Genomic DNA, 12,724 nt, shown 5'->3' with positions numbered 1-12,724 from the left:
AAGAAGACAAAAACAGTTCACCATTTTCTTTCAGCCCTCCACACCCCAATCTCTGGCAACCACCAGTCTCTGCATCTGTATCTATGTGCTTGCTTTTTTCTTATTTTTATTTTTAAATTTTTTTTATATACACACATAAGAGAGATCATATAGTGTTTATTTTTCTCTGACTTACTTCACTTCGCTAAATGCCCTCAAGGTCCATTCATGTTGTCACAAAGAGCAAGATTTCATTCTTTTTTTTATGGCTGAGGAATATTCCATTATATGTATATGCCACAATTTCTTTATCCATTCATCCATTGAGGGATACTGAAGTTGTTTCCATATCTTGGCTATTGTAAATAACATTGTTGTGAACATGGGGTTGCCTATTATCTTTTGGAGTTAGTATTTTCATTTTGATAAATACCCAGAAATGGAATTATTAGATCATTGTATTTTTAATTTTTTTTTTAATTTTTTATTTCTTTGACAGAGAGAAATCACAACTAGGCAGAGAGGCAGGCAGAGAGAGAGGAGGAAGCAGGCTCCCCGCCAAGCAGAGAGCCCGATGTGGGGCTCGATCCCAGGACCCCGGGACCATGACCTGAGCTGAAGGCAGAGGCTTTAACCCACTGAGCCACCCAGGCGCCCCTATTTTTAATTTTTTAAGGAACTTCTATACTGGAGCTGCACCAGTTTACATCGCCATCCACTGTGCACAACTGTTCCCTTTTCTCCATCCCCCTGCTAATACTTGTTAGTTCTTGTCTTTTGGATAATAGCCATTCTAATAGGTGTGAGTTGTGGTTAATTTGCATCACCCTGATAATTAATGATATTGGACATCTTTTCATGTGCCACCAGAGCCAGGTGATGAAGGGATGTTCCCTGGATGACAGCTACAAAACCAGGCTACCAGACATAAAAACTAGGATAACAGATGTGTATAAAACTCTCTAGGAGACAGTAGGATTCTGGAATGTGACAAATAGTGAGCTCTAAGACAGTACCCAGCCTCCAAGTTCTCTGGAAAAGATTACATTACAGTCAGCCCTTCAATGTAAGTTTAATTAGAAGCTGACCCCTCAGGTTGAATTCATGATGATTAGCTAATAAACCTCCCTCACAGAAAGATTAAGCTGTGCATCTGTTGCCTCTTGCTCTTGCTGGAGATCGTAGCTACTTAAGAACCCTTTCTCTGCTTGGTGCGATCCTGAGGATCCATGAGTGTAAGCCTCACTGCCCGCAAGAGACAGGTGACATAGAGCTGTTCCTTGGAAGCAGTCATAAAAATAGGTGTTCTAGATAGGGGTATGTTTATTATGGTGTGGGATCAGGAGAAAACAATCTCCCCTGGCCTCCACAAGTAGGCAGTCAAGAGGTGTTCCCTAGGCAGTAGCCCTCTAAATTGGGGCACTCGTTGCATGTAAAAGCTTCCTTCTGGAAGATACTGGTGCTCTGGAGCACAGTAAAGAGGAAAGTGTGAAGATGACATCTGCCTGTCTCCATCCCTGGGGAGTGTTCCAGCAGGCTTCTGGATGTGTGTGTTACATTAGATGCTGCTCCCTTATGCCAGTGCTTTAACCCAAGTAGTTCTGGGTGTGATTGGCTCCCTCTGAGCTGGGTCTTGGGGTGGGTGAATCTGAGTGTGAGTCCTTGAAAAGCACTTTCTCAGATCACATAGTCTTCTAGGTCTTGGGATGCAAGCTTTGTTGGTTCTCAAAGTTAGTTGTTTTGGGGACTCATTTCTCAAGTGTGTGTCATAAAAGTTGGGGTGCCCAGTGTGGGGCTCAAACCATTTGCTCCTGAGGTAGAACTTCTGTGTTTTGAGTTCCTTCCTGGTTGTGGGTCCCCGTGCCAGGAGTGGGGTTTTATAGCAATATTGTGTCTCAGCTTCTTACCTGCTTTAATGTGGTTCTCTTGTTTGCCTGATATCTAGTCTTCACTAAGCCAGACTTTAGGGTTTGTTTGTTTTTTTAGAGGAATTTGTTTCATGGGTCACTGTAGACTCAGTGTGTCTGTGGGAGGAGGTGGATTCGGGATCCTTTTGCATCACAGTCTTGAACTGGAACTCCCTGTAGAACATATTGAAGGGTAATTTTTAGCAATAACAAATCTTTAGAAGTTCTTCCTTTTTTAAAAAGAATTAGTTTAACTGTCATTAATACTAGCACATGGTTATAGTGAAAAATAATTAACCTATCCTAGATGCCAATTCCCTAGTCCCTTTAGCTAGGAGTAAAGAGTTACCCCTTTCTTTCTTTTCTTTGTTTTTGTTTGTTTCTCTCTCTCTCTCAAGAGAGAAAGTGTGTACACCAGAGCGCTGAGTGAAGGGAGGGGCAGAGAGTGAGGGAGAGGGATAGAATCCCAACAGACTCCATGCTGAGCCAGAGCCCCATGTGGGACTCAGTTACAGAATCCTGATGTCATGACCTGAGCTGAAACCAAGAGTCCAATGCTTAACTGACTAACCCACCCAGGTGCCCCCAGTTACCAGTTTCTTAAAAATTTTCTAGAAGTATTCTACATATACAGCCATAAGAATATTCTCCCTTTTCTCTTCATCACACATGAGATCATGCGATTTTTATTCCTCCCCAGTTTACTTTTCTCATTTAATAAAATAATCTAGTATAGGTGTTCCTCATTCTTTTGTGCATGGTATTCTATTAAAGAGATGTACCTTAATTTAACAATTCCTAATTGGTGGAATTTTTGTTTTTAAAAGTCATTTACCAGAGTGCCTGGGTGGCTCAGCTGGTTGAGCATCTGACTCTTGATTTCATCTTAGGTCATGATCTCAGTGTCATGGGATCAATCCCCATGTCAGACTCCATGGTAGTTGGGGAGTATGCTTGGGATCCTCTCTCTCCCTCTTCCTCTGCCCCTCCCCAATGCTCGCTCTCTCTCTCAAATAAATCCTTTTTTAAAAGTCATTTGTAATTAATATGTTGTAATAAATATCCTTTACGTATATCTTTACCCATATATGTGAATATACTTCTTGGATAAACTGAAGATTTTGAATGAGAGTGATAATATTAGAAAGACAAACCTAATGTTAGGATAACCAAAACAAAAATATTTTTGCATGATATTCACAAACTCTTACATTCATTTTGCTCTTTAAGAAGTGTGTTTTTCCTGCTAGGTTAGCTCTGCTTCTTCCCCACTGAAAGGGAGTTTTTATTCTAGTTCATCAGACTGTAGTACTTTGCATCTTTCTTTCTTCAACTTCTGAGTATATGTGGGTATCTTGCATAAAGTAACATGACTTCTGTTTGTTACCCTGCTTTATTTTTCCCAATCTCTTATTCATCAGCCCACTTTCCAGAAATATCTTAGAAATTCCAGTTAATTTTAGTTGTATTTCCTACTTAAGCAAAGCTTTAGTCTTTTTGGTTGTATTTTGGGACTTCGTAGATTAAAGGAACAATTAACTAGACATTGTCTCTCTTTTTATTCTTCTGACTTTGTATCCTTGTTAGAAATGTCTAATCATTGTCAATATTTAAATTCATATACTCTACTTACAGTTTAGTTGATCCATACGTGTTAAATTTTGTTCAAATTTTCTATAATATTCTTTTATATCTTAGGATAGCCTCTTTCTCACAGATGTCTCATTGCAAAGGAGTATTTAATCCTTTTGGATAGATATATACTGAAGAGTATGAAAATCAGTCCTCTACTCTTGTACAACCTTTTTTTTTTTTTAAGATTTTATTTATTTATTTGACAGACAGAGATCACAAGTAGGCAGAGAAACAGGTGGAGAGAGAGGAGGAAGCAGGCTTCCTGCTGAGCAGAGAGCCCGATGTGGTGCTCGATCCCAGGACCCTGGGACCATGACCCGAGCCAAAGGCAGAGGCTTTAACCCACTGAACCACCCAGGCACCCCTTGTATAATTTTCTTATCAAGTCTCTTGAGGTATAAATAAGAGAAGTAAATCTTTAAAAGATTTAGCAGAAATTTATAATTTATCATGATACACATGTGGAGATAGAACCAGGGCAATGAAAAGAAAGATAAGGAAAAGGGGGAATTAAATTGTTAAATATTTTGAAGATTTATTTATTCTTTTTAGAGAGAGAAAGTGGGGGGGAGGGCGAGGAGAGAGAGAATCTCGAGCAGACTTCCCACTGAGGGCCAGGGCTTCATCTCATGACCCTCCGATCATGACCTGAGCTGAAATCAAAGAGTCGGACACTTAACCAACAGAGTCACCCAGCCACCCCAAATTGTTAAATATTTTAATACAGTGTGAAGGTTTTGTTTTGTTTTGTTTTGTTTTTTTACGGTCAAGTTGGTAAAACTCTGATAGTGACTTGAGGGTTAGTTTAGTTCAAACCTATCATTTTTTCAGATAAGAAAACTAGTATTTAGAGTGTCTGTGACTTGCTCCAGATCACAGACTGCAGCAAAGAGCACCTGATTGTCAGCCCATTTTTTTAAAAAAAGATTTTATTTATTTATTTGACAGAGAGAGAGAAAGAGAGATCACAAGCAGGCAGAGAGAGAGGGGGAAGCAGGCTCCCCGCTGAGCCGAGAGCTGATACAGAGCTAGATCCCAGGACCCTGAGACCTTGACCTGAGCAGAAGGCAGAGTATTAACCCACTGAGCGATGCAAGTGCCCCATGCCAGCCTATTTTTGTTTGGGGATGCAATTATTACTCTTTATGGTGGTAGTTAAAATGTGTGAAGCTTCAAAGGAGATTGATTTATTTTATATATTCATATTTTAAATCACAAGATACTATGCTTAAGACTCAAAATAACTATTTTTGAAAATGTAGGTAAATAAATGTTTTGTAAATAGAATTACTTTCCTTCGAACATATTATATAATTTTGTTTGTTATCTGATAAGGTGTTTCTGCCTTATCTCCTATTTCACAAAATCCCTTACCGGAAAAGTGTTTGTAGCTTCTTGGCTTTTTGTTTAACTACTTAAAATCTTGAAATATTATTTGTCCAAGTGTTCACTTGCCTGGAAGTTATCTAAAGAAATGGTTTTATAAAAGTCGTTGTCAGACCTTTTAGAGAATAGTGGACTTGTAAATCTACTGTTAGTGTCACTACTAAACCAAAAGCAGCAGCAGAGTGACTACCTCATGATCTTTATTATTCTTGGTTACTGTTTTTCACTTGAGTTTACCTTGCAAGGATAAATCAGGTTTCACCAAATCTACCATTGTACTTTGAATCCCCACAGAGAACTTTTGGTATTGTTGGCAAAGATAAAGACAGACTACCTTCTAGGAGAAATTATCTAAGTCTGTTATTATGTTTCCTACAAATAACACAAAGGGCAGCTGATCATGTTTGTATTTCTTAGCCCACGTGTCTTGCTTTTCCTTAATAGCACCTGTTCAGGTTTACACCTAGCAGCTGTCAGCATTCATAAATTCTGTGATTACACAAAAGGGAAGTCTGCTGTGCCTGAATTTGAAGTGTTGTCATTAACAACTGATCAGGGCACCTGGGTGGCTCAGTGCGTTAAGCCTCTGCCTTTGGCTCAGGTCATGGTCTCAGGGTCCTGGGATGAAGCCCCGCATGGGGCTCTCTGCTCGGCAGGGAGCCTGCTTCCTCCTCTCTCTCTCTCTGCCTTCCTCTCTGCTGCTTGTGATCTCTTCAAAAACAAAAAAACAAAAAAACAAACAAAAAAAACCTGATCATTGAATCTTTTTGGAATGAGTATAGAAAATCATTATGCAGAAAAGTTGTTTGTGACAATTCTGATTTTTGTCTATTCTCAGAATTGCTATTGGCAAATATCATCCTAGTAAAATATACTAAATTCATGTTATCCAGTATGAGCAAATGTTCTGGTATATGTTAATGACCTATCATACATTATCAGTTGTAAACAATTAGGACAAAATGTAAAATAGACGAGTTAGACTGACACAAATGATAGGTTGAATATAATGATAATGTTATCATTTATCACAATGTCAATAAATCTGCTTGAATCATATTATAACAATTATATAGAATTACTACTTACTAGAAAGTTTTAGTTAATTGAATTCTAAGTAATACAATTTTTGATACTTTAGATCAAGATTTCTCAACCTTAGCGCTCCTAACATTTTGGGCCAGGTAGTTCTCTGTGTGGGGGATGTCCCCTGTATTGTAGGAGTTTAGCAGCATGCCTGGACTCTATCTCTGCAGTACTAAGATCAAAATAGTTGAAATCAAATAATACATGAATAATGTATATAAATAGAACTTCTAAGGAAAATGGCTGCATAACCATATTTAAAAAAAAAAAAAGTTAAGCCCTTCCCATTTAAATGAAGAAAAGGAACCAAAAATAAAACAGAAAATTCAACTTTATTGAAACTAAAAAACTTAACATCATACCACTAGCTGTAGTTACGGGGCTTATTTCCTGTTATTTCCAGGCTTAAACTTTATTTTTTAAAATGTTATAATAAAGAACCTAATAGTATTTTATTTCTACAGAATGGATTCTCAAAAGTAGATTGTAAGATCCAAGTATATGTATGTTTTTAATTTTTAATGACCATTTCCAGGAAAAGATCTTCAATAAACAATATGTAGAGACTGCTCATTTTGTTTTCTGAGTTTTACTTGTTTTAGTCCTGAATCAAGTAGTATCAACGGAAAGAAATATACCTAGGGTTCATAATTTATTATCTTAAAAAAAGTAATGACTATTATTTATTGAATACTTTTATGCCAAGTACTCAGCTAAAGTACTTAACCTATGTTATATCACCACACTACTTTTGCGGTAGAGTACAAAGCCAAGTTTAAAAAAAAAAAAACAACTTTACATTATTTTTTAAAAATAAACACATTTAAATAACACATTTTAGAATTTATTAAGACAATGAGGTTACCAGCTATATATTTTAAAAAATAGCCTTTTTCTGTAAACTCTAACAAAGGATGCATAATTTTTGTATGTAGGGAAATGAGGCTTATGGGTGAAAATTGTGGAGAAAAGATTAGTATGGGCCTTTCCATCAGACCAGCCACACATCTTCAAGCTCCTTGATGACCATTTGATGACCCAAAACCTGCCTTTCAAGCGTTAATTTCATGTAACTATCAGTAACAACTACTCTTTTCCATGATGATTGCTGATACAGAGAAAGAAAATTTCCTTTAGAATACAAACTCATTATAGCAGTATCATCATCTGTAGAGGTGACTGACAGCAGTGCCAGAATATGAAGAGAAATTTTGAATTGTACATGATTGGAAAGCTTACTGAAATGGTTACTAATAATCCTATATGTTAACCTGAGATAACCTTTACTATTTCTATTGATCTTATGAGTAAAATCATCTAGATACCCTATGGATTAAACCAACTTTTATACATTAGCCCTGCCTTATTTTAATTGGTCAGTATTTTTAAATCAGACTATTTTTCTTAGAAAATATAAAAATCAAGACAGGGAAATCAGAGGGGGAGACGAACCATGAGAGACTATGGACTCTGGGTATCAAACTGAGGGTTTTAGAGAGGTGGGGATGGGGGGATGGGTTAGCCCAGTGATGGGTGCTAAGGAGGGCCTGTATTACATTGAGCACTGGGTGTTACATTCAAACAATGAAGCATGGAACACTACATCAAAAACTAATGATGTACTGTATGGTGACTAATATAATTTTTAAAATTATATAAAAAAAAGAAAATATAGGACGTGGAGATGCAACATGGGGGGTTAGGGGGATAGGAGAAGAATAAATGAAACAAGATGGGATTGGGAGGGAGACAAACCATAAGTGACTCTTAATCTCATAAAATAAACTGAGGGTTGCTGGGGGGACGCGGGGTTGGCAGAGGGGGAGGGGGGTTATGGGCATTGGGGAGGGTATGTGCTATTGAGAGTGTTGTGAAGTGTGTAAACCTGGCGATTCACAGACCTGTACCCCTGGGGATAAAAATACATTATATGTTTATAAAAAAAATAAGAAATAAATTAAAAATTAAAAAAAAGAAAATATATAATAATTATGTCTTTTGCTTATAGAATCCCATACAGAAATCTGTTTCATGGTGACAGTTTACTTGTGGTTGATCATAAGTTCAGTTATAAATGAGCAGTATCTTTTGTTTTGTTTCTTCCTATAAATTGTGTACTTATTAATGCAATTGTGAACTTCATGACTTTCTTGCTTACTTGTAGGATCAGAGTTTGCAGAGAGTACTAAAATAACTATAACCTATTCTAGATTAAAAAATTTATTGGGATATAATTGATATATAACATTTGAAATTAGTTTCATGTGTACAACTTAATGATGGATATTTATATATATTGGAAAATGATCATCACAATAAGCCTACTTAACATTCATCACTACACAGTTACAAATTTTTTCTTGTGATGAGAACTTTACGATCTACTTTCTTAGCGGGGCGCCTGGGTGGCTCAGTGGGTTAAAGCCTCTGCCTTCAGCTCAGGTCATGATCTCAGGGTCCTGGGATCAAGCCTAGCCCCCTGCATCAGGCTGTCTGCTCAGCAGGGAGCTTACTTCCTGCTCTCTCTCTGCCTGCCTCTCTAGCTACTTGTGATCTCTGTCTGTCAAATAAATAAAATCTTAAAAAAAAATCTACTTTCTTAGCAACTTACAAATATACACTATGGTGTATATTTGACTATTACTAACAATAGTCAGCATGCTGTACATTATATCCCATTACTTATTTTAAAACTGGAAGTTAAAACATTTTGATCCCCTTTTACTCATTTCTACTCTAGATTTTTAATATCAACATAAACTTACAACAAGACCAATGTAAGATTGCACCTGAAATAGCTAAGCAAATAAATGAAGATATGTGTAAGTGCTCACTTATTATAAAGGGGTCATACTAAGGCCATTTTAACTGTAGTTCAAACCTGACAGTAGCAACTCTAAAATGTATTCATCTTTTTGGTGAGCGAGGAGCTCTTGGTCTGATACAAGTTACCCAGTCAGATTGTTGGATGCTTAAGACTTGCAAGACTTGGATTTAGAAAACAGTCCGTTCCAGTGTGGTGTTATTTTCTTGACTTGTTAAGATAATATGGGTATTGTGTTGTAAATGAATAGGCGATGAGGTGATTTAGGAAGAATAAGAAGTTAATATGTTATATGCAAATCTATTAAAAGAAGTTTTGGTATATTTAACATTAACCTTACTTCATAAATTGATATTTTAAATTGTACTTACGTTTTTATTCCATATTTTATCTTTCTGAAAAGCATGTTTTTTGAAATTATTTCATATTTTATAAAAGTATGCCTAAATGACTCACTTTCATAAGATAGGTTTAGTTCTTTGAATAATTCCACTATCTAATACTGAGGATTACCATTCTTCTCCCTCTCACAGATATGGAGTCTGGCGAACGGTTACCATCCTCAACAGCCTCCACTACCACACCTTCATCTTCTCTACCTTCTGTGGCTTCATCAGTTTCAAAAGGCGGCCTTTCCACGGGAGCTGCTTCACTTAGCTCTACAATCAACCCATGTGGTGAATACCCTTTATTAACTCAGTTTTAGAATGCCATCCATTTACTAATTTGCATTCATAGTGTTTTGTTGAAATGAATAAAACGATTTCATTACCTTTGTTGATCTGTTGAAAAATAACTAGGTTAAACATCTAGCTTGTGATTTTTCTGTATTTTACCAGCACACTGAGATTGCACTTTTCATGCTTATTAGCAGCATTCTTTGAGAGTCTCATCATAATGTCTTAATCTGACCATTTCAATTAATAAATGAGTACACGCAAAATGTTTTGAAACAATAGGCCCATGAGGGAGTAAAGAAATACAAAGGAGTTTTTGGTGGTAAGATTAGGTACCAGTGCTATGGACCTTTTATTCTAAATTTGCCTCTGATATTTGAAATATCCTTCACCAGACTCCAGCTTTACCCCACTTCATGGATGTGTACTAAGGGAGATCATTTACTTGATGGAAAATATTTTAAAAACTAACAGCATGACAAGTTTCTCTTAAACATGAACAAAGTTTAAATTGCTAAAAAGACAATAATAAGAGCTTTGCTTCAGATATGAAAATAGCACACATTTTGATTAATTATGTAGAAGGTTTTTTTTAAGTATTGTCCAAAATCACTCTTTGCCCAAACACAGATTTGGTAGAATACATACCTTTAAAAAAAATAAAATAAAATATGTTAAGTATGATTAACTCATTCCGTTATCCCTAAGAAGCTTTTTAACCTTAAACATTTTTTATCTTAAAGATTATTTCATATGTTTATAAGCAGTAGAACTAAATGATACCTTACTTTTTAAAAATTAGATTTATAATTTTGAATAAATAAAATGCATAAATATGGAATGTTTGCCAACTAAATCTCTTAGTAAACTGCTGAATATATATTTGTTCCATACTTTTTTAATCAATGAAATGACAAGAAGGATGTCATTTTGTAATCGATTTATCAGAGCAATTTTCTATAACTTTTTTTAATGATTATAAAATAACTAAGATATAATAGTCTTTTATTAAAAATAAATAAGTAAATAAAATCCCTGTTCTCCTGCATCCTGTGCAGGCTTGGTTTTAAGTCCTTTCACAAGTTCATGCACACTCCCCTTATGTATGAAATAATGGATGCCTTTGATGATATGCTGTGTTCAAAAATAGTGATCCAAGTTTTATCTTAAGTTAGTTTGTCTAAATGATTGCATGCAATTGTACCTTTGTAATTATTCTTCCCTACTTTTTATAAGTCTTCTTTCCTTTGTTGTCAACTCATTTCAGTGTATCTTCCAATCTGCTGTCTACCTTTGTATTTACTTCTAAATTAGTCTTTATATAATGTTTCTAGAGTTTTTTTGTTTTAATGTTGAAGGTTTTAATAGCATTCTTGAGTACAGAACCATGAGTTTTCTGGACACTTTGCTGTTACCAGTTTCTCAGTTTTCTGAATTAGTCACATGCTGGGCACTATTTTTTGTTAGTAATAGTTGGGAGTTGTAAAAGGGGTGGGATATGCTGAGCAACTCAGCTGAGTTGCTGAGTGGCATCAGAAATTTCCTGGTCTAGAAAGGAATTCACTTTTATCATTTATTTACCAACTTAAAAGATTGTAGGCTTTTTATGTTGAGTTGCTTATTTTGAATGGAAGCATATTTTATTTCTGTGTTTATTCAGAAATAGATCAGTTATTAACACATTGTATTTTTCATATGTAGAGCATGAGTTTTTCACTTTCTAAGAAAATACTTTTTTGTTTGTTTGTTCTTAGCTTTCACAGTGTTATGGTTTATATTTCAAGTAAAGCCTTATATTAACTTCCAGCCCATAGGTTGCTTAAAAGAATGCACAGTTGTCCCACATAGCTCTATTATATTTTCCTGTCTTATTTGATTCATTCTTTTCGGCCTATTCTTTGGGATAATTCTCTTCATTTTAAAACAAGATCATCAAGTGTTAATGGGTCTGGACTTTTTGTCTTAATAAAAAACTTAAATCTCCTCAACTTGTTTGATGTATAAAGACACAAAATGATTTTCATCTTTAAATTGTCAGAACCTCAACAGTTCTTTAATGGCTCCTTTGAGGACAGTCTGTTGTTTGAAAGTTATTTTAATTGGCCTTTCTGTGTCATCTTCATTAATGATATGTCTATAGGAATTCTTCAGAGTTTTATAAAGGATGTAATTCAAACCTGCTTTAAAACTTTGAATGATCCAACTAATTTTTTTGAGGATCCTTGTCAGGATTTGGGATTAAACCTACCTGCAAGTTAGTCTGTCACTATTACTGATGTTAGCAGAAGACATGAAACACCTGTGTCAGAAATTTTATTACTTATTGTCACAACAATTAACATGATTATCATGTTGGATTGGTTCCCCATGCCTCCCAAGTCCCACAGAGGCTACATGATGGCCCAGTGAATCTTTTAAATGCAGTGGGGTTATGTCACAGCTGAAGAATACTGACCTTGGGGAATCCATTGCTTTCATTTTTTCAAAATGAAAGCAAACCCACTCCTTGTCTTAAAGAAGATGTTGCTTTATCCTTCACGGTTGCTCCTTGAAAATGTAGTACTGAGAAACGGCCTGCTTAAAGAGTGGTCTAGGCTTTGCATTCTTAGCATACCCAGAAATAACATGCAGGGACCTGGAAGGGGAGGATTACATCTCACAACACAACACACCTTTAATTTTATTATAGTTAGCTAGGATAGAAAACAATATTGCAATAATGATTGATTAATCTAAGGCTATCTGCATATGGGTTTTGTTGGTCTTGTCAGAAGAGTAATATTCCTTTCCCTTTCAGGTATGACTTTTTAAAAAATAACCTTCCTGTTTCTAAAAAATAATTTGGGACAGCTTTCAGTAAATGTATTGGCACAATAAACAAAAAGTAAATAAAATATCAAAACATAGGCTCTAAAAACTGAAAAGGTGTTAGCTGAAGAAAGCCACTCTTAGCGAACTAAAAACTTACTGAATTAGCTGCTAAAAATAGAAGGACAACATAATGGCTTACATGACTCACATACCATTGTTAGTAAGCATATCAGTTCCTCATAAGAAAACCAGACTTTTTATCTGGCCCTGCGTGGTGTAGAAAATATGTCACCAGAACATTTGTATAAAAAGCCAAATGATGCACAGTGTCCCACGTGCCACTTTCACAGATATTCAGACTGTTCCACGTAATTGGCTCTGAGTGAAAGCTAAGAGAATAATAGTTCCACAATTAAACT

At 35.8% G+C, this 12,724-nt stretch overlaps 1 protein-coding gene across 12 annotated transcripts in view; it reads left to right on the top strand.

Moving 5' to 3' along the window:
• Positions 1-12,724, top strand: part of BAZ2B (bromodomain adjacent to zinc finger domain 2B) — a 421,364-nt gene that overhangs the window by 268,404 nt on the left and 140,236 nt on the right. For all 12 annotated transcript variants that reach the window (XM_046018124.1, XM_046018127.1, XM_046018129.1 and 9 more), the window contains one exon: positions 9,351-9,494. In XM_046018124.1, coding sequence (XP_045874080.1) covers positions 9,353-9,494 — 142 coding nt within the window. In that variant the 5' untranslated portion in view covers positions 9,351-9,352. The remainder of the gene's footprint in view (positions 1-9,350; positions 9,495-12,724) is intronic.

The sequence above is a fragment of the Meles meles genome, chromosome 9, assembly GCF_922984935.1.
Source record: "Meles meles chromosome 9, mMelMel3.1 paternal haplotype, whole genome shotgun sequence".
NCBI classification, from domain to species: domain Eukaryota; kingdom Metazoa; phylum Chordata; class Mammalia; order Carnivora; family Mustelidae; genus Meles; species Meles meles.
This window is presented reverse-complemented; position numbering and strand designations above follow the sequence as displayed.